The sequence below is a fragment of the Balaenoptera physalus genome (genome assembly GCF_965194825.1).
Source record: "Balaenoptera physalus genome assembly, chromosome: 10".
Classification (NCBI taxonomy): domain Eukaryota; kingdom Metazoa; phylum Chordata; class Mammalia; order Artiodactyla; family Balaenopteridae; genus Balaenoptera; species Balaenoptera physalus.
In genome coordinates, this window is record NC_138889.1 from 57,881,080 (window position 1) to 57,904,360 (window position 23,281).

The following is a 23,281-nucleotide window of genomic DNA, read 5'->3' on the forward strand; positions in this document are numbered from 1 at the left end:
CACAACAGAATGAATCGGCCATACGCATACAGATATCCCCTCCCTTTTGGACTTCCCTCCCATTTTCATTCTTGACTAAAACCGTTAATGAGAAACGTTTCTTAAAAAATTAGTGTTGGCAAAAACTGAGCATCTTGTTGGTCTTATTTTTGTTTGACTTTTGTTGAAACATGAACATGAAATAAGTAAGAAAATGGTATAGTTAGAGCTTCAGGCAAATGTTTAGTAGGGCAAGGTCATAACACATTTCAAAGGGATTTCTGCTTCCACTTGAATCAGGAGTACTTTCTCATAGCATACTTTTCAACTCTCAGTTTTCTGTTTTCACAGACACCTGGCTAGTTATCAGGCTGATTTGTAATTACAGGTTTATACTTGGACTTTATGACCTTAAAAAGAGGTTAAGAAAGCTATTCACAATTACTTGGCTAATTAGTGACTAGTGTGTCACCACTAAGCCCAGTGTTCTTTTCAGCACTTTTACTTGGTTTCCCTCATCTTGCATGGTAGACTGAAAAAAACGAATATTCCTTTTCCTGACCAGACTCTCATAAATACTGAATTTATTACAACAAGCAAATATAAAGACCGCTTGGAAATGGGAACTGAAATTTACTGAGACCTTCTCTGTACTGTCCTGGGTTCTTTACATGCATTATGCATATAATATTCTTAACCACTTTATGAGGTATAGGTGCTTTTATGATCCCACTTTAGAGATGAGGAAACTGAGTTACAGAGAGAGGTAAAGTAACGCTTGAGGTCACACAGATAGGGAGCTGTGATTTTTAAGCCTATGCTCCCAAATACCATTCAGCCTTACCATCTACCAACAGCTGAAAGGAAGCACATTTTCTCTTTACTGCAGGGTTTTCAGTGTTAAAATTTCAATAGACAGCACAGGAAGTTCCCAAATTTCTCTGCTACCAATCTCAGCAGCATTCATAATTCTATGCTAGACGTTTATCCATTCTTCAGTAAGCAGTCTGGGTATTCTTACAGGCTAATCTTAGCAATTCTATTTGAATTCCTTTTTAAAGTCATGCTTACATACTTGTAATCATGACTTTTAGTGAAACATAAAGTGCTCTTTGATAACATATCAACAAAATGTTGAGGTTCTGTGCACTGCTTCCTGTAGGCACTGCTGCGGTCGGCCTGGTATTGTGGATAATGCAGTCAGCTAAGATGCAGAAGACCAAGCATCTAGTTCTGACTTGGCAGACAAGATATTTAACCTCTCTGGACCTACTTCCTCATCTTTGTAAAATGAGAGGACTAGACTTTCAAAGTCTGAATGACTTCAAAAGTAATAGGCAGGTGTACCCATAGCTTTGAGAAAATAAGAGAAAGAAGAAAAGATGAGGTCACACTTTTTAAAAATGAAATTCATAATGATCAGCAAGCCAACATTTCTTGATTCTATTTGAACTTAGTTTTAGGGTTGCTGGAATTGTTTACTGTTTCTTGGTGTAGAGGAAATTTTAAGAAAAGACATAGACATTCTGCCCCCATAGCTAGGGTTAGTGGTTGTCAGATCTAGGTTCTATTGTTTAAAATTGTATTCATTAAAATATCCCAGTGGATTTCTGCCTCCCTCAGGTCACTTTGTCAGATATTGATACTTTTCAGATAGGCTTGTTTAAATGTTTGTTGATTATGTATTTTGAGATCTTGTTGGGATCTTGCCGGTATTGTTAAAGATGAGGGATTATGCACAGATGATCATAGTATATAGCCCTTTATTTTTAGAAGACAAGTGTGATTACTCATTGTTCAGAGAAATTTTAGATATTTAGATAAAATTTTATTTATCTGCAGGATTTCAGATAGAATCACTATATAGTTAATTGTCATACAAGTCATATTTTTAAAGTATTTCTAGAATGGGTGACTCTGCATCTGGTACCCATCTTCTGTGGCTAATAGATCGTAATTAAAATCTGAGAAAATCCCTTGAGGATTCTAATAGAATTATTGCCATCCCTTGACAAGCTGAAATTGAAAAATACTTTCACTAGCATCTCACTCTGTCTGCTCATATCTACGTAAATAAAATCAATATCTAATGTCGGGGACTTAATAACTTCAGATGAGAAATCAGGACAACTTTGGGGAGAGCAGTGAACTTAGAATTGTTTTTAGCACAATTTTAAGAAGATAAAGTAGAAATACATAACTTGGGGATGAGAAGGCTAATAAATAAAAGTGTATACAGGCTAGTTCTTCTTAGGATTTTATTTTTGGATTATTTTGAAAATTGTATGAATCACTAACAACAGTGTGTAGAAGATGATGCAATAAATGTTAATTATTACCAAAAGTAGTTAATTCTTTCTATAACAGAAAGAAGCAGCTACAAATGTAATATTAACTCAGCTCTTAGAATACATCTGAGATGTCTGATATTTAAAATTCCACTGAGCAATTAAAACAGATGTGATAAAATTATGCATTTTTCTCGAAGGACCTTCAGGCCTTCACTGCAGGTCTCTACCCTTGCTCTACAAACAGGTCCAATGTACTTGCTCATCTAGTTTCTAGTCATGTAACAGGTTAGAAAAGGAGAAAAGGGGTGGTTGCATCAGGTATATCAATAGCATCAGTAAACAGCTGACAGAATTATGAAGAAAAGCAAATATGTATTACCCCAAAATATAGCAGTCTAAGCCTTCATAGCGTGTAATGCAAATATGAGAATAGTGTAGCAATTTATGTTCATAAAAGTATGACCAAAATTATCAGCCTAAATTCTGGTTGTAAATATCCAAATCTGGCTAATTTAAGCAGAAAAACAAAAAAAAAGGCTATCTGGTAGCTCACAAAATGGACATGAAAGCTGAAATAAACCAGGCTCAGAAAAAGGTTAGGAACTAGGATTGGTTTACATAAGATGTTGTGATTCCTCTGGGTGTCAGACTGATTGAATTGCTTCTGTGTCTTTGAGTCCCCACAGGGTCCTGGTTGGCACTGTGTGTGTTGCCAGAAGACAGGACTATCTGGCCCTTTCAGCTTCTGTAGTGGGAGGGCACTGCCCCTGCTCAGATTCTCACAGTGGTGGATTATCCCAAATAGAAAGGATGCTTGGATGCTGGCTTGCAAAAATTTACAGCTGTCTACTGCAACCCGAAACCTTAAAAAACAAACAAACAGAAACAACGACAACAAAAACTATAAATTGGGGTTGTATATAATTAAAGTTAAGAAAGGTTTTTATAGAAACTGAGGAACGTACTATTGATATTTGTCAAAGCTTAAAATGCACATGAGAGACCCAGAGACTTCACTTAAAGGAATTTATCGAAAAGATAAGTTTGCACATTAGGAAAGTCATAAGCACAAGGATAGTAATTGCAACTTTATTTGTAAAAGACTGAAAACAACCTCAATGTCTATAGTTAAGCCTGGGTCAGTTATTTACAGTACCTCTGTACAATGGAAAACTATCCCTTAAAAAGAATTGGTTAGATACTATGTACCAATAATGAATAGGCTCCAAGATACATTAGATTAAAAAACAAGACACAGAGATATTTGTATTGAAGAAAAGGGGCTGGAGGTTACAATGGGGATTTTACGTATCATGTGCATATACATGACGCATAAGAAAGTTGTTTTTGGGAGAAGTAGGGGACTGGGGTAGGAGGGAGACTTGAGTTTTTTTTTCCCTGTTCGTGGGTTGAATTGTGTCCCCTCAGGGCGATATGTTGAAATCGTGACCTCCAGCATCTCAGAATGTGACTTTATTTGGAAATAGGATCTTTACAGAGGTGATCAAGTTAAAATGAAGTCACTGGGATGGGCCCTAATGTAATATTTACTGGTGTCCTTATCAGAAGGGAGAATTTGGACACAGAGACAGACATGGCAGAGGGAAAGCCACGTGAAGGTGGGGGATTGTAGTGATGCATGTACAAGCAGAGGAATGCCTGAGGCTACCAGAAGCTAGGAGAGAGGTCTGGAACAGATGCTTCCCTAGTGCCTTTAAGAGGGATCATGGCTCTGCTGACACCTTGCTTGGACTTCTGACCTCCAGAACTGTGAGAGAATAAATTTCTGTTATTCTAAACCACCTGGTTTATGGTACTTTGTTACGGTGGTACTAGAAAACTAACACATCTCCTGCATGGTCATAATTTTTATCTGAGGAATAGGGATCTGGGCTATATATCGTAGTTTAGAGTTCCAAAGAATTAAAAAATTTACAATTATCATTCATTGTTTAAATGCAAAACTCTGCAGGTAAAGGAAAAGTTGGTTATCATTACCTAACTTTATAAATAATTTGTGTTCTGAAATTTTTTTGGCATATTAAAAAGATTAATGTAACCTAGAGAATATTATGCTTAGTGGAATAAGTCAGAAAAAGACAAATACTATATGATATCGCTTATATGTGGAATCTAAAAATAATACAAATGAATGTATATGCCAAACAGAAACAGACTCACAGATATAGAAAACAAACTTGTGGTTACCAAAGGGGAGAGAGAAGTAAGGGAGGGACAAATTAGGGGTATGAGATTAACAGATACAAACTACCATGTGAAAAGTAGACAGGCAACAAGGATATATTTTGTAGCACAGGAAATTATAGTCATTATCTTGTAATAACTTATAATGGAGTAAAATCTGCAAAAATACTGAGTCACTATGCTGTACACCTGAAAATAATGTAATATTGTAACTCAACTATACTTCAGTTAAAAAAAAAAAAAAGACTAATGTTAACACATACCCATATACTCACATGCAGCTAAGAAATAAAATTGTACAAATACAGTTGAAGCTCCCTTTGTATTCCCCAGATCCCAGTCCCCTTCCTCCTCTTCAGAGGTAACCGCTATCCCAGATTTGGTATTGATCATAACTATGTATGTGTTTGTATTTTTGCTAAATGTGTATGTACGCTATAAACACTATATAGTATTGGGTTGCATGGTTTTTTTTTAACTTTTATTAATTGAATCTTTCTGCTGCTTTTCCTACTTAAGCACTTTATTTTTATTTTTTTTCAAAGATTTTAAATTTTAATTATTTATTTTGGCCACGTTGGGTACTTTGTTGCTGCGTGCGGGCTTTCTCTAGTTGTAGCAAGCAGAGGCTATTCTTTGTTGTGGTGCACAGACTTCTCCTTGTGGTGGCTTCTCTTTTTGCAGAGCACGGGCTCTAGGCGCGCGGGCTTCAGTAGTTGTGGCACGTGGGCTCAGTAGTTGTGGCTCGCAGGCTCTAGAGCACAGGCTCAGTAGTTGTGGCACACGGGCTTAGTTGCTCCGCGGCATGTGGGATCCTCCCGGACCAGGGCTCTAACCCATGTACCCTGCATTGGCAGGCGGATTCTTAACCACTGTGCCACCAGGGAAGCCCCACTTATGTAAACCTTAAAGTTTGCTAGATTTTGCTAAACTGTTCTCCAAAACGATTGTAGCTATTTACAGTTCCACTATTAGGGAATAATGCTTCTCTACACCCTTATCAATTTTTGATATTTCCAGACTCCTGAATTTCTGCCAACCTGATGAATATGAAAGTAGAATTTCATCAAGATTGTCATTTCCATGTTCCTGATTATTAGTGAAATTGAACACCTTCCTGCTTTGTACATTTGACTTATACATATTTTTTGCCCAGTTTTATTTTTTTCTTACTGATCTGTCCTTTATATATTCTAGATTCCAGTCTCCTAGTCTGTGTCTTGTCTTTTCATTTTGTTTACAGTGTCTTTTAAAAGCAAGAAGTTGTGGAATCCTGTGTGCTTTTAGAAGCTAGGAATTATTCCTTATGTAGGATGCTTTCAAGTGTGGTTATTCTAGCCCTAGCATTCTAATACAGTTTTGCTACAGTGTGTTTTTAAATAATGTGAACTAGCTCACAAATGATTGCTAAGTAGGGCAGTGATGTCCGTATAACCCAGTAATCACATTGGTTCATGTGCAGTTTTTCCCAGCACATTAATATTTTGCACCAACAGTTGCGTACAGTTTTGTAATAGTTAAATCGAAGAATATATGCCTTTAAGTCTGAAATAGAGAGCTGTTGCATGATTTGATTGCTTTAACAGGATCACTCTGGTAATAGAAACAGGAAGTTATTGCAATAATCTGGACAGGAGTAAGTAAATGGAGGCTTGACCAAACTATGCTAGTAGGCCATAATGAAAAGTATGAAAGCCTACTACCCTAGAAAAACACATGTACACAAGAAGACCTGCACAAGAATGTTTATCACATGCATTGATTTAATAGTGAGTAAGTACAAATACCATCAATAGAATGGATAAACTATGCAGTTTGAATTAACTAGAGCTGCATGTATTAACTTGAGTTATATGTTAGACAACCAAGTATAGAGTTACATTTACAAATGGATATGAGTCTGGAGTTCAGGACAGTTGTACAAGCTGGAGATAGAAATTTGGCAGTTATTAGGATATAGTTGCCATAAAGCCACAAGACTGGATAAAATTACCAAGGGAGTAAGTATAAATAGAAAAGAGCTCAGAGGACTGAGCCCTGGGAAACTATCATTTAGTTTGGGGAAAGGAGGAAGAATAAACTGAGAAAGCAATAATTTTCTGGAAGTGAAGTGAATCAGGAGGAGAAAGCAATAAATTGTATCAAATGCTGCTGATAGGTAAGGAGTATGAGAACTTGATTTAACAGCATGGAAGTCATTGATGGCCTTGGCAGGAATTTCAGTGGAATGGTAGAGTTGAAGGGCTGACTAGAATGCTTCAAGAAAAAATGGGAAGAGGAAAACTGAAGAACTTCTTCAGACTCCCACCACCATCACATCTGTTCAACCAACTCTTCTTGTGCCCATATATTCTTAACCTTTTCTCCTGTTACTATGAATGATTTGTTTGTGATTCTAGCCAAGGCCAGCCCCTTCAGTTGTGCACTTGCTTCTATCTTTGCTAGCCAATTAAAAACTATGGACCTGGGAAATCTCCCCTCCCTTTCCTATATCATTATTTTCTCTACTGCATCATTCCCCTCAGCATGTAAACATGCTGATGTCTTTCCCACCTTAAAAAAGGAAATTCTTTCTTGACCCAATTTCCCCCACATTTTCTTTGCTTACAGCAAAAGTCTTTGAAAGAACTGTCCTACTGCTATCTCCAATTTTTCTTCTATTTCATGTTTGGGTGCAGGCATGGAATAAGCAGACAGTTGGATTTAATCAAATTGTGGTTAAGCCATGTGAGTATGATGAGATAAAGGAACAAGGGAGTTAAGATTCTATGCAAGAGTGTAATTTAAGCTGCTGAAGGAGACGAGAGTAATTGAGAGGGGAGAAAGATGTGAAAACATGGTGGTATCAGTGGACAGAAGTTCCCCATGGGGGTTCAAAGGATCATTGGAGATGAGATAGTAGGGCGAGTGAGCTGGAGAGAGGGGTTAGTGGTTGGGGAATGAGGCATTTGAGATCAGAGAAGAGTTTGAGTTATTGGTAATGACAGGCTCAAGGTTATGACCAAAGTTGTAGTTGAGGCAGAAGAGAAGGGAAAAATTATTGAAGAGCCTTTCAAGTTCAGCCAATGAACTGGGAGGCCAAGATATTGGAAGGATCATCTTTGTAAGTATTGAAATCACCAACAAATATAACTGGAGTAGTGTTGTGGAGAGAGAGTGAGACAGGAACTAAATTCCTAAAGGATCAAGAGGGAATTGAGGGGACTGTACGGTAGATAACTGCAATAAGAAGTACCCAGGTAGAAGGTGGCATGGTCTGATGACATGTTTTTAAAGGGGGGAGCAGAGAATAGATGAGGAGAAAGGGACCTGTTCCATCTCCAGGCCCAGTGGTATCAAGAGGTGTGATAGAGAAAACAGCTAAGCTACCATTTGAGAGGGCTGCAGGGGAAGCCGTGTCATCAGAAGTCGCAACCTCTAATTCTGACAAGTGAAGTTTAGAGGGCTGGGTATTTTCACAAATTAATGCTCAATTTTCTTAAACCACAGTCTCATGATAAAGAGACATGAATAAAAAAAATTCCTATAAGAAAAACAGCCATGAAATAATAAGTGAAATTCAGCTTCATGTTTGGAAGACATAGGGAGTGGCAAAGGGACTATTTTGAAGGGACCAGTCATTTTGTGTGCTTGTAATAGCAGAAGTCAGGCCTAATATTGACTGCTCTTTTTTTTTTTTTTTTTTTTTTTGGCTGTGTTGGGTCTTCGTTTCTGCGCGAGGGCTTTCTCCAGTTGCGGAGAGCGGGCCCACTCTTCATCACGGTGCGCGGGCCTCTCACTATCGCGGCCTCTCTCGTTGCGGAGCACAGGCTCCAGACGCGCAGGCTCAGTAGCTGTGGCTCACGGGCCCAGTTGCTCCGCGGCATGTGGGATCTTCCCAGACCAGGGCTCGAACCCGTGTCCCCTGCATCAGCAGGCAGACTCTCAACCACTGCGCCAGCAGGGAAGCCCTTGACTGATCTTTTGATTTTTTTCAAGAGAAGCTAGAACTATGGATTTTTGTGTGGTTTAAAAACTTACAATAACTAGCTTGTTATTTTGTTTTAAATACTGTGCAGGCCAAATAAAACAAGTCAGAGACTGCATTTAGCCATTGTTGCAATTTTATGAACTCTGCTTTTTAAAATAGAAAATACTACGGTATGTATTCATAAGTTCAAGAGTCAAAGTCCATGACCGTCAAACTGGCTGCCTTGTTGGGTAGCCTGCAGCAGTCTGGTTCAGTCTGCAGGTGTAAAGAGAGTGACTATAACAGGCTGATCACCAAGCAGCACTTAGATCACCTGGCAGTTTATCAGTTGCTTAATTGATTATTACTCAAACAGATCTTATTTCGCCCCCCCCCCCTTTTTTTTTTGCTTTCAGTTTTAACTCTGATAATGGAATTCCTTTGAAGAGAAACATACTTAACCTTTTATCATCTGAACTTTTAATAAAAAGTAGACATCCGGGGGGGGAATAAAAAAAAAAAAGGTAGACATACAATAAAAGAAAGCTTCTAATAGAGGAAAACTTGAAGGTTCTTTAAGCCTAAAAAAAAAGCTGTTAATTCCTAAACAGATTGTAACATTATAAAGTATTTAATGTTTCTTTATAATCTTCAATTTTCCTTTAGTCTTGATGACGGAGAATATTTTTTTGTATTGAAGTAGAAGTTTAAAGATGGTATTTGGCTGTATTTGACCTTGGGCAAAGCAGTAAACCCCCTTCTAGACTTCATTTCCTTATCTGTTAAATGGAGATTAAAAATACATGCCCTACCTACTTCATAAGGTAGCTGTTCAGTCAGATGAGAATGTGAAAAGCTTATACTTTGTATGAGTGCTTTATTCTACTAAAGAATGACAGTTTGCCTAAAGCTAGTGAGATTGTCTATTTAGAGAAAATATTTTAGATTAGAATATATTTAAAATTCAGGAACCCCCTTGAGTATGAGTAGGTATATAATCTACTTCCAAAAGCAACTTTCCTATTGAAAGATGACACTGCTGATGGTATCACTGTGTGAGGTAGTGGCTGAAAAGTATCCTCTCCAGTTTTGTAAGCATGACTGTTTGTACTTTGGTTAAAAATCTTGTTCATTCAAGTGACACATGATACACATACTCTTTCTTGGTCCTACCATCACCTTCCCTTCCCTTCTCACCCTGTACTCAATTTCTTTTTCATCAAAATTAACAATTATCACTTGAGATTTATATTTAAAGAGTCTTTTCTAGCAGCATTTAATACACGCTTAAAAGAACAAGTCTTAACTGAAAAACACAGGATACCTTATTTTCACAGTAATTTTTTTTAAGTCCCAGTGATGAAAACTCTAAGGCAGTTTCTTCAAAGGAAGATAACATTGACGAATCCAGTGCAGCCAGTGTGTGAGTATTAGGTGATAAAATCTTTATCACATCCATCTTGACTGTCCTGAAACTTAGTCTTTTAGAATAGTTACTCCTTTTTATTAATTGTATGGTTGTTATACAGCCATGGAAGGAAAAAACTGAACATCAAAATCATCAGCAATATACCTGAAAGAAAAATACGGTAAAAACAAAACAATCCCTAAGGAAGTTCATAATCATTCAGTGGTTATAATTTAAGATTATATACAATTACATACCTAGAGATTTGTAGAGCTATGTTTAAAAGAATTAGCTACATCAATTCTACATGAAACATGTAGGTATTTTAAAATATAATATTCTCATATTATTTTTCTTCAACCATGAATCCTTAAAAACAGTATGTACTTGGAAAAACCAGTAGGATCTAAACAGTGAATTCAAAGGATAAATAAAATAGATCTGGAGTTCTAGTTCTGGCTCCATTACTGACTTGCTGAGTGAGAAACTCTGGACTTGGGTCTCCATTTTAGTCTCAACCATTAATAGCTTTTAGAGCTGTATTAATAAGCAAAGTATCTGAAAGAAAACTTCAGTTGACATTTTAAATCTTAAATATAAATGTTTTTTAAAAAATCACATATTAGCACATCTTCATTTTTGAGGTCATGCCAGATAAATCTAAACTAGCATATATATATATATGTAAAAAATGTGATTTTTTTTTAAAAACATTTTTTAAGATTTAAAATTTTTCAGTGGGAAATAGGGACAGAGGAGATTTAGGCACAGGACTCAAATCCCTGTCTAACAGAGAAGTCTGCAATGGTTAATGTTTTTATCTGAAGGTATGTAGGCTTAAAGCTCTAAATCAGTTTAAACTTAGATTAAGAATGTGTTTTTGTCACATGCAGATTTGATAGTTTACTCCTGTTTGCTAACAAGAGGAAACCTTAAGGTTTGACTAGCATTTGGATAGCTTAACATATTTTTGAAAGATGAATCTGATTTGTAACCAAAGGCTTTAGATTTTTTAAAAAGTCAGAAACAATCTGTTAATAAATCCACAAAATTTGACATATTCTTTATAAAGTCAGAGCTAGAAAATAAGACATTACATTTAAAACTTTCTAAAAATGGAGTTGCAGTTTCATAGAAGCAAATAGAATTTGCTAATTTTTATTTTATGAAATGTGTAAGCTAGAGAATTTATATACATTCTTATAGTCACATTTCTAACATTTTATTAATTGGGGAAGATGGCAGGGCCCATTAAAGGAATTATAATTATCTCCGCTATGAAGAGAAACAAGAAAGAACAAGGACCGTGTCTTCCAAGAATAGTTGGCTCCCTGCTTGGTCAAGAAGGGAAAGAAGATAGGTATCTTGCGATTACTCTCCTCTGTCGCACTCTGTGGCACTGCCTAGTGTTTGTTTGCTTCGACTCCTCATCTCTTAGCTCTTTGAATGACTCTTGTAAAAATAAAATTTATTTTTCTTATCCTTCTTAGAGTTAAATAGTGACCTTACTTCATTTGAGGCCATTTTTTTCCCCAGTGGGAATGTAATTTCAGTGTATGACAAAAGTCAGTGGCAAGCCAGAATTTAGTATTCTAAAAACTGCCATTTAGTCACATGCCTTTTATCCACATCTATCGAGTTATTTCTATATTGTTTCTCATTCACAAACCTCTTAAAGCAGTATAGGAACGTGGCTCTTTAAATGAAGAACTAGAACAGAAATTTTGTTTGGGTCTGTTTAGAAAAAGCTAGGAGATCCTTAGGTCAACAAAGGAAGAATCTTTGAATGTATATTTTCAACAAGCTAATTAGGGCCATACATAATTGCAAAAAAGTTTGATCCCAATTCCATTTTTAAAAGATCCCTTGAATAGGAAGCAAAGAAATAAAAGTATATTTGTTTTTCATTTGCGTATTTGGATTGTTTTTTGGATAAGGGGTTCTTTAAAATGTTTTGGTAACAGCAACAAGTAATGTTATCTTCCTGTTTGCACCACACTATCATGAAGAGAATATAGTCTGTTTTCCTACCCTACTACTCTCTGGTCTGTATATTTGCTAAAGGGGCAGAAGTGATTGCTCCTTTTTTTTAATCTGTCATGAGACTTTTTTCCAGTATGTTCTTCCAGGAAGAAGTTATCAAGTGATTTAGGCTAGAAAATGTGTTTAATGAAAAAAAAGTCATGGTCTTTTTACAGAGAATGGCAATGACTTGTTTCTTTTTTCTTTTAAAATTATTTTGGAAAGGCCTACTTTTTAGGTTTTTTTCAAGTAGTGAATGACATAATTCCTTAGTATCATGGGCCTACTGTTAAAATTGTAGTTGGAGCACATTAACAAATATATAATGTTAATAATATATGTTCATTTCAAATAAGACATATTAAGAGAATTTTTCCATATAAAAACTTAAGTAGACCGGTCCAATTAGTGACCTTTTTAACTTCTTCATGAACTTCAGTGACCTTTTTTACTTCTTAAAAGTTAAGAGCAGAGAAAATTTAAAGAACTTATTGGAAAATACTAGTAATCAATAGATGAAAAAAAAGCTACCATTATTAGCATTTTAAAATACTGGTTTTCTATGATATTCTTCATGTTTAGGCCTATAGATATTGCTGAGCATAATAGATACTAAATGTGAGGAAAATTCCTAAATGAAAGGAATGGAAGGTGAATGGAAGGAGTGAAGTATGATGGCTATTCAAACCTGTTATGCCTATGTTCTCTCCTATAAGTACCCTCCTCCCCACCCCCCTTTTTTTTTTTAAAGAAATGAGCAACAAGAAACAAAATGCAAACTGGATAAAAAGAAATATGAACTAACAGAAGGCCAGCTATCCTCATATTCATTTATAGTTATGAATTATAGTCAGGCTTAAAACAGATGACTAAACAAAATCAAGAAATGCTGATAACTTACATAAGGAAATGCATATCATGATTACAGTTATAACTTTTTTATGTTATTTGACCTACCTGAAAAGAGGAATTTTACATATCTGATCCAGATAGAGATAATAGGAATGCAACTTGTGGAAAATTTTAAAACTATATTTATTATAGTTCTGCATTGTTTCATGAGATGCCCTTCTGTAAAATGAGTCAAGTGAACTAAATAGTATTTTATTTGGAGCTCACACACTTGAAAAAAACAAATTCCTTTAGCAAAAAAAAAAGATTATTTTTTAATGGAAATAATTACTCCTCACTTTTTTGCCCTCATATCTGAGGGCTTCTTAAAGTGGTATCAGACCTCAAACTGACTATCCTTAACTAGGTAATTTGTTTCTTTGAAGATAAAAGAAGTTTTAAAGGATACTGCACAAAATAAAATGTTATTTCAGGCATAACATTTCCTACCTTTTTTCTTTTCTGTCTGTTCCTACTCTGGCTTTGGAAATTGACATGTTACAGTGACATTCCATATCATATTTAAAAGATTCTAATCTTTTAATCATATTAAATAAAAATATGCTTACCTAAAGAAGGAGCCAGCCAATATACTATAAAAAATTGAAGGAATGCTTCATCAAAACACTTGAAATGTAGTGAAAGTGCCAAAGCTGGATTAAATACAGCTCCTGTTAGACTTCCTCCTGTAATACATTTTAAACAGAATGATACCAAACCATGTATCTTACATTTTCTTGCAACTAGAAATACAGGGATTACTAAATGTAACTATTTCATTTTAGGTATTTAAGTATTCTTATTCTGTAATCTTCCTTTGCAGAATCACCTGGCATAGAGAATAAAAATAGATTATAGATTATAATATGCCAGGTGCAAAAAAGCGGGGGTGGGGGGACAAAGGACATTAAGAATTTTAATCCAATGCTTTTCCTATAGTATATTATAAAATGCACATTGAAAGTTAACCTGCTCTGTTATTGTTCCTACAGTTTTATAAAACAAGAGATTTGGCTGCCCTTAACATTCATAAACTTAAATGAATAATAATAAAAATAAAACAAAAGTACATTTAAAATGGGTACAATACCCCAGGATCCTCTTGAGCAGAAGTACCTTTGCTTTGAAAACAAAAAATAAAATGGACCAAAGCATTATCATTGACTCCATTTTTACTTGGCAGCAGAGCCCTGAAGAAGTGACTGAATGGTGTGTGAATTATATCTCAATAACGTGGTTACAAAATTTTTAAAAATAAAAAAAGAAGTCACTGAGTAGTCATGAAAGATAAGCACAAATTCTAACTGTTGACTACTTTTCAGGATTCATGGTCCAGCTCTGTACACAGGGTCTCTCTCTGAGATGGGGCCCAGGAGTTTATAGCTCTGGCTACACAGCAAGTAAGGAAAGGCAAAAGAGGTTGGACTGCCTGTCCAGTGGTACTCACCAGAACTGTGGCTCCGCTTTTCAAAACATACTCTAATTGTATCCCTGAGATAGAGACATTTCTGGTGGTTGTTCCATGTGGAAGCTTGGGCACACTTGTCTGCCTCTGACTCAGCCACAGCTACAGATCCGGAGATCTTCACAAATTTTACATGGACATATGCCACTATAGCATGTTAATTGTCTTTATAAAATGCAGTGAAGTAAAATTGAAAATTAAGAGACCCTTTCATAAGATTTCACTAATGAGATTTCACTCCTGATAGGTTGAAAACATTGAAGCTGTATTGAGGTAAAGATGTTGACACTGAACTGAGTTCACTCCAGGGCTAAGAGTCCTTTTTAGCATACCAGCCTCACAGCATGATTCATATTCATGCCTCAGCAATTATAAATGACATCACATCATGGACCTTCAGGACCACTCTTGAATAGTCAAATCCTGGAATGTTAAACCTGCAACTGCCAAGGGCCAACAGAATTGTTTGGTTGGCATGTGGTCATTTCAGCTTAATTCCACAAAAAATTATTGAGTTCTTATGTTCTAGACACCATGGACAAAAAGATAAGGATTCACACAGATCTTTATAATAAAATATAATGTAATATGTGCTGTGATAATATAAGTGACCTGTGATTTTTTTTTTGGCATTTATCAATAAAAATAGACTGAATCATTGCCCTCATAATTAGTTTGCTTCAGTTTTCCTGTTAGGTCTTTGGTATTTCCATTAGGTCTAAGAACACTGTCACTCAGTTTTATACCATTCTAAAACTCCAACTACTTCACACTTATCTTCTAACCCTTACATCACCAATTCTGCTCAGTGTGACTTGGTAGAAGCTGCTCCTCCTACCCAGAGGTACAGTCTATTCCCCTGTCTTGGATATGGATTGGCTTTACAACTTGCACTGACAAATAGAATGCAGCAGAAGTGATGCTATGTGAATTCTGAGTGTGAGAAGCAACACTGAGTGAATTCTAGGTTCAGGTCTCAATAAAGCCATCGTCGGTTTCCACTTTTTACTCTCTTGGAACAATGCCCTGACCATGTAAGTGAGTTGGTCTAGGCTGCTGGAGGATGACAGGCCACAGTGAAGAAAACTGAGGCATCTTAGATGGCTGTTGGTACCAACTGCTGGACACGAGTGAAGCACCTTGGCTCTTCCAGACATACCAACTGTCCAGCTATATGATCTCGGGAATTTCCTATCTAATCCACAAAGTCATGAAAAATAATAAATTACTGTTATTTTAAGGATAAGTTAACTGATTCAGAAATCCATTGTGTCAGCAAAAGGCCCAAAATGTGGCATTGGCTTTGATGTTTTAGACTGGGTAATTCTTTGTTGGGAGTTGTCCTTTGCATTGTAGGATTTTTAGCAGCATTCCTAGCCTTTACCCACTAGATGCCAGTTGCACATCCATCTCCCACCTTGTAACAACCAAAAATGTCTCCAGACATTGCTAAAAGTCCCCTGGGGGGGCGGGGGGCAAAATTGTCCCATTGAAAACCACTGTCCTAGAGAACTACTGGTACTTGTATACTAGTAGACACACATAAGGTTGTTTATAGTAGCAATGAACTGGGAAAAACCTAAATGTCTATTCAGAAGAAGGTAGCTACATATACAACTTTGTTATTAATTTGGAATACCATTCAGTACTGAAATAACAAGTGAAATCTCTTTACTAATATAGATCTCCAAGATAATATCATTGAACCACACCACTAAAAAAAGCAAACTGCAGAAAGTAAAGTATGATACCTTTCATGTTAACATGAACACATATAATAGTTTCTATAGGGTCCTATCAATATGTATAATAAATGCACATAAGAATTTGGAAGGACACACACATATGCATGCACAGGACTACACTGGTGAGAAGAGTAGGCAGGGAAGGAGAGGGGACAGGCATGAAGGATAGCAATCAAAAGTCTCATTGGTAATATTTCCATTTTTTACAAAAATAACACATTCATGTATTGTGTAATTAAATGTGAATTATTTAAAAAGTAAGAATCATCCATCAGGCACAGAACTTACAGAAAATGGCTTTGAAACATAAGTTACTATATATTGATGTCTGGAGGGGAGAAGCCATAACATATGTTGAAGAAGAGGTATCAACAGGGAGATCCAGCTGGCTGACTGCCAAGAGTCTTAGAAGACAGTATGACCTTGGTGAAATTACCACAAAGACTGAGTCCCAAATCTGGTAATTATAGGCACTAATGTTTCTCAGTACTCCTAAAGGGAATCAAATTCTCTGTGACAGAATGACACTAGTTAAAATCATGTAAGACTCGTGTAAAAGCTAGAATGTCAATTAACTAATTTATAATGGAAGCTAGGCCTTTCCAGTGACCAGAACATTTGTGCCAGTTATTGTGGGAAGAACTTGGAATACATTATTCTTCATCATAGTCTGAAGAGATAGATAGTATTATTCTCCATTTTAAAGATGAGGAAACAGACCTAAATTAAGTTATCTCTCCTACGGACACAGTCCAACTCCAAGGCTGTGTGCTTAACCACTATATTATACTGGCATGATAAAAAAAAAAAGTTTTGGACCTTCGTTTGAAGCTGTTTTTCATTTGTAAATTGGCACCTATTTCATATGGTTCTTGTATTAAAAATGAACGTATGTAAAGGACTTAGTTCCCTTCTCCTTTGACAAATAATCTTACCCAAATTCTTTGTGACTTAGAAGGATACAAAAACCTGAATGGAGTAATGAAATGAAGTAAAAATACAGTTACTTCAAACAATATATTAGGCTTATTTTGAAAGCTCTTAGACATAAAATATGGAATACCCAGATATGTATTACTTCTTTCTATTTTTAAATGAATAGAGTATTTGCTAATTCATTCATTCACTCATTCTAAAAATAATGAGTATTTATTTGTAACAGGCGACACCATGCTAAGTCCTGATTATAACTTATAATGAATAAAACAATTTTAGTCTCTGTACTCATAAAGCTTACTGTCTGGTGGAGGAAGACAGGCATTACATCAGAAAACAAGTATATAATTTAAAATTCTACAAAGGAAATGAACAGGGTACAGTAATAAAGACAACCTTTCTGGATATGTAAAATAACAGATTTTTTTCCCAATATGTAATTAATTTAAAAATGAATGCAGTTCTCTCTTACCCTGGTCATTGAACCAAATTCTCCCAAAACCTAAATTAAGGAAGATTTGCTTGAAATTTGCATTAATAGTTTTAACAGCTTTAATATGTTAATAAATCACACAGTTTTTTTCACTTTATTTGGGAAGTCAATAAATACATGATAAGTGGTAATGACATCAGTGGCCTCCATCTGCACATCAAAGTGCAGGATGCTAAATCAATAAATACACAATCAGACGCTTGATCATTGGCTATCCAAGGAGCCTGTGGCTACACTGCTGGACAGTTATGTTCTGTAATCTTAAATTATCAGTTCTTTTGATGTGACCTGTATTAGTGACTTCTGGTTGTCCTCAAAATGCAAGTGATTAAAGAAATATCCCAGCATGCAACTTAGCCAAACCAGTACTAATAGTATCTTAGAAGTTTAAAAAAAAAAAAGAGAGAGAAAGACATATCAAAGTAACTTGTAACAATACCTGATTTAGCAGATGCTTCCCCTGACTTTCCTTCCCTATCCATTCTTAACTCCTTCCTACAAAAGCCTCACCTCTGCCGGGTAAGACACACACTCAGCTAGTCCCCAAACAGTTCACTCTATTTAGAATAACTGATCTAAAGTTATGACTTATATCCATAGAAAAAATGGGGAGTGACATGGCTTAGTGCAGCACTTCCCAAAGTATGTTCTCTTCTGCTACACACTCCTAGACAAATGGATTCCGTAAGTTTGAAAAACTGTGTTCCACATGCTCCTCTTGCTGGAGTTTCACAATAAACAGTAGCACAGTAAAGGCTCTGTGAAGTCTTAAATTAGAAAATCTGTTTAATCCAGTGTTTGCCAAATTTATTTGGCAACAGAATCCTTTTGTAACAAATTTTTTTAAGTTATGCTAAAATATACATAACATAAAATATGCCATTTTAACCATTTAAAAGTGTATATTCATGGCATTAGTTACAGTCACAATGTTCAATCATCACCACTATTTCCAAAACTTTTCCATCACCCCAAACAGAAACTCTGTACCCATTAAACAAAACGTCCCTATTCCTCCCTGCTACCCAGCCCATGGTAACCTCTATTCTACTTTCTGACTCTATGAATTTGCCTATTCTGAATATTTCATGTAAGTGGAGTCATATAACATTTGTCCCTTTGTGTCTGGCTTATTTTGCTTAGCATAATGTTTTCAAGGTTCATTCCTATTGTATGTATCAGAACTTCATTCCTTTTCATGGCTGAACAACATTCAATTGTATGTATATATTTTTGTTACTTTTGAGGAATATGCTGTAGAAATGCTGATAATGAAATGAGTATAAGCTTTAGTGTCAGTTTAAATCATGGTTCCAGAACATTCTAGCTGTGTGACCTTGGACAGGTCATTTCACTTTTCTGAGCCTCACTTACATAAAAATGGGAATAATGTATTCATCAGTGGGTTGCTGTAAGTATTAACTAGGATAACTCATATAAATTTCCTACATGCTTGGCATGTTGCCCAATGAATATTCTTATCTCCCTTATATTGGCAGAAAAGGAAGATCATAATAGAGTATCAATTTCTGTAACAGTAGTAAATAATTGTTAGGTTCTGTCCCTGCAAACAGTCTCCAGCACTGCCCAATATTGTACCCACTAGCCACATATGGCTATTGAGTACTTGAAATGTGGCTATAGCAACTGAAGTAGTAAATATTTAATTTTAGTTGATTTATACCTAAATAACCATATGTGACTAGTGGCTACTGAAATGGCCAGCAAAGTCTAGACTGGAGCAGTGGTTCTCAGCCCTGGTTTCATATTGGGATCACCTGGGAAAATTTAAAATCTACTATTGCCTAGGCCCCTTCCCACAGCAATTAAATCTTAATCTTGGCACCCAGATATGGGTATGTTTAAAACACTCCCTAGGTGATTGTAACGCAGAGAGAATGTTGAGAACCACTGCTGTAGTGATCCCTTCACTCTCTCCTCCTCCCCTACCAAATAGTATCCTCATTTCAGCAATGTCTATGTCAATAATGTGAGGGGAAGAAAGAGAGCAGTGTTTTTTGACACCTTAAATTGTTATTTTATGGGTTCTTTCTAATAACTCTCCTTATATTTATGTATAACTTCAATTATTATCTTGTTTCTCTTTTCTCAAAATCTTTGTCACTTATAAAATAGGTATTGGCTAATATTATATACAGTATTATTATGAAATCATAAATATGTATTAAAAGTACAAAAGGAAGAATACTAATTTAAGGATAATCAAGAGAGGGAGGAGGAACTGTGTATAACATTTTATTAACTTAAAACATCTTTTAAATGTTTACCACTTCTAATTATATAAGTACAGAGCTAAATTGTGGCATAACTTTTTTCAAGGGATGTTTCTGCTTTGGCCCAAACCTAAAACTTTAATAAGAAACTACTCACCAACCCCTCAAATATGCATAAATCCTTCCTTCTCTCCTATACCATTTATTTCCATCTGTCTCTCCAAAAAAAATGGTACTAGATCTAAAGAAGTTGAAATGGATTGCAAATTCTTTCATTTCTACCTAGGAAGTCAAGCATATGTTTCAAAGTCCTTATCTTGAGGTTTGTGTCTACTCATAGTTTCCCTTTCAATGGGCAGAAGCCTGACTCTTACTACTAATTCCTTTTATTAGATTCCTGCCTCCAAAACATTTTAGAATTCAGATATAGTCCTAATGAAATATTTTGTTGTGATCATTTAAAATAACACACTTCATCATCAAACTTTTGTTTTTTGGATTTTCTTGTCCCATTTAGAATATTCAGATTATCCACTAAATCTGAGATCTGTCAAGGTAAACAAATGGTTTACAAGAAATCAACAGATTCTCAAGAATTATTAGTTTTTAAAAAGCAACTTTGATTTCAAGCACGTTTTGATTTTAAAACATCTTTCTTGATAGGCCATTAAAAATTCACTTATAACTCAAGATAAATTATTAAGGAGATAAGAAATGATTTTAAGTAATTTTGTAGAAAAAGAACTAAGAAATAGAACTGCAGAATTTCTACTTCCCACTCTTACTACTAACCAATCAGGTAGCTTGTGCTTTAAATTGGAAGGAACTTTTGACACCCAGGATCATGTTTCAGTGAGAGTCTCAGAAAGGATCTATACCAAGTTGGCAAGAGGTAGCTGACGTTATCTTTCCTTTCTACCATTACAACAATCCCTTTGTAGGATATTTGAACCCTTGGCAATATCTCACATGATCTCACTTTCAGCACAGAAGTGGCTTTCTCTGGGTGTTAAAAAAAAAAAAAAAGCACTGAATGGAGGATCAATATTTCGACCCTATCGGTAAAGAATGAGCTGCAAAATGATTAGAATTACGGAGATACCAATTTTGACATCACAGAGGCATAATGGTTTAAAATGTATCTTGGCAAAGAACTTAGAGCCTCAAGTCATAGAAGCTCCGGACATGCCAAGTGTTTTGTGGGAATAACAAACCTGCATAGACCAAAAAGGTGATGAGTGCTGACAGCAGGTGGATACGAAGCTTGGTTCGGACCTCCTGGAAGTGCAGCAAAGCGCTGTGGAAGATAAAGGAGGAGACGGCCTCTATGATGACCGCTTTGGGCAAGTCCACTTGGATGGGATTCCTGCAAGCGAAGCTCCTCTCGCTGACGTGATACTTGGTCAGTCCCAGGCTCCACAGGGCGCCCATGCAGTACCTGCTGCACAGGGCACCAATCAGCTGAGCTAACAGCCTCATCGCACCCGTCTCAGCGGACATTCCCCCCAGCATCATCTGCATCATCACGCCGCACGGGTTGCTGGAGGTGCCCACCAGAGTCAGGCCATGCACCAACGAGAAGAAGTAGGTTAGCGTCAGCGGCCAGGTGGGGTGCAGGGGTTCCTGCTCGCTCAGCACTTGCAGCTCATGGGTGCAGAAGCAGAGCTGGAACGTGGCCAGAAACTCCAAGACGAAGGCGTGGGCAGTGGGCCTGTTCAGCTGCTGCCGGGTGACCACGCGGGCCAGCCCCATGAACAGCACGATCGACAGCATCAGCCCCAGCGAGGTACAGGTGTCCTGCATCTCGGGCCAGAGCCCCCGCAGCGCCGTCATGGCTCTCTCAACACCAGGCTGGGATCCCTGCTCTGGCTCGGCAGGAGGCGGTGTGTGGGCCGGAGTCCTAAGTCCTCAGCCCCGCCCCCTCACGCCCCTCGGGGCGGGCCGACTCTAGGCTTGCTGGAGGCACAGGGGGCGCTATGCGGAAGGACTCCTCCCCTCCCCGGCTCTGAACTAGGGTGTTGTTACCAGAGCCGGGGAGGAGGGGCGACGAGGACACCTCTGCGAGGGCACCGGCTGAGGGGCCAACGGTCAGCAGGAGCCGGACACGCACACACCCTCGCCTGCTTCCCTCAGGGACTGGAAGCAGGCGCGGGTGGGGCGGGGAGTGGAGGGACGGCGCGCGTCCGGAGGCCATTGCGCATGCGCGCGGCGGCCCGTGCGCCTTTGCGAGAGGCTAGACTTGGGACCGCCGGACCCCCGGCGACGCCGGGCGCGCTTCTCCCAGCGCTGAGCGGGAGGGCGCGCGCCCCTTGCTCTTTGACAGGTGCTTTGATGTGGGAACCTTGAGGTGTTTTCCTTCCCCGCTCCTAAAACTGTAAAGCCGGCAGCCTGGAAAGACCGCTAAAGCTCATCTCGACCAACCACCTCGTTTTTAATTTGTGGGGCGACTGAGAAGACGGGAAGTGACGGAGGTGCAGCGCGGAGGTCGGGGGTGGGGCTGGGTGGTGGTTTGGGGGGAGTAGATTTCAGAGCGAACCAGAGCTTGACCTGTGTGAAGAAGGGCAGGCAACTGGGTCTTCTTGAGCCTTAGTTTTTTTCACCTGCCTGTGACGTTTACCTCGTAGAGTTGTGGATCAGACGACACACCTCATCGATTTGTTTTTAAAAAAGCATGGAAGGCAAGTAGCACAGAGCCTGGCAGACAGGAATTGTTCAAGAAGTGCTAGGCTGAAGTTGAAAGAGCACGTCTTGCCACCACCCCTCACTCAAAACAGCTCGCCCACCTTGGGCGGCCCTTTGTGGGTGCAGCTGGGAGGGAATGTCTGGGATTCCTCAGACCTTGCACCTAATGGAATGGGTGTCATGGTTTAGTTGGGGGAGAGGGGTGCAAATTTCTCAGCACTCTCCAGCCTCAGTTCTGCCTCCCCTGGGCTCTGCTGAGACACAAGTCCACATTTCTGAGGGCTGGAGAGAAGTGAGAGAAGAGCTAAAATGAGAGGAATAATTAGCCCGAGCTTCAAGTGATAGAGCGCTTGGAAGGTGTTCTTGAAACCACTAGGTGGCATCTCTGGGGGGCTCCAAGGAGCCCGGGTCCTTTCTGTCTCGTCACGGAAAGAATTCAGCCAGAGGCAAAGTGATAGATAAGCAGTGATTTATTAGAATAGGATGCTTGTGAGGCTTACAAGTGGGCAGGCGAGAGGATGCTGTGCCCTGAGAACTTAGTGGGCTACAATTTTATAATCAAAGGAAAAGTGGGGAGGGGGGAAAAACCCACCTTCTTCCTCATTCGTCAGTAGACGCCAAGCTTCCATCATCAGCTCCTCCTACAGGTTGGGCAGGGGAGTTTTCTTGTCCCTACATGGTCAAGCCAGGACTGTCATGGCACTATGGAAAAATTATTTCAGGTCTCAGTACAGTGAGGGTCTTTCACTTTGAAATGTCACTTTTCCATAAAGTATTGTTTTTTATGTGTGCAGAGAGTATGTCCTAGGGGTCATTAACTTACTGAGTTCACTGGGCAGGATGTGAGTCTCATGCCACCATTGTTTTATTGTTTTGGGTCATGTCTCCTGCTTCTGCTGCATGGTTTTGTTGCTACGCAAGCCTGCTTGGTTTCGTGGTTAAGCAAACCTGCTTTCTTGAGTGATCATTAACTTACAGGGG

At 37.9% G+C, this 23,281-nt stretch overlaps 1 protein-coding gene across 1 annotated transcript; it reads right to left on the reverse strand.

The window, feature by feature from the left end:
* Positions 1 to 50: 50 nt before the first annotated feature.
* Positions 51 to 22,087, reverse strand: AQP11 (aquaporin 11). Its single transcript, XM_082410382.1, has 3 exons — positions 20,833 to 22,087; positions 13,315 to 13,431; positions 51 to 9,997 (listed from the first exon to the last, which is right to left on the reverse strand). Exons 1-3 carry the CDS (start codon positions 21,449 to 21,451, stop codon positions 9,918 to 9,920), a joined length of 816 nt encoding a protein of 271 aa, XP_082266508.1. The 5' UTR covers positions 21,452 to 22,087; the 3' UTR covers positions 51 to 9,917.
* Positions 22,088 to 23,281: the final 1,194 nt, after the last annotated feature.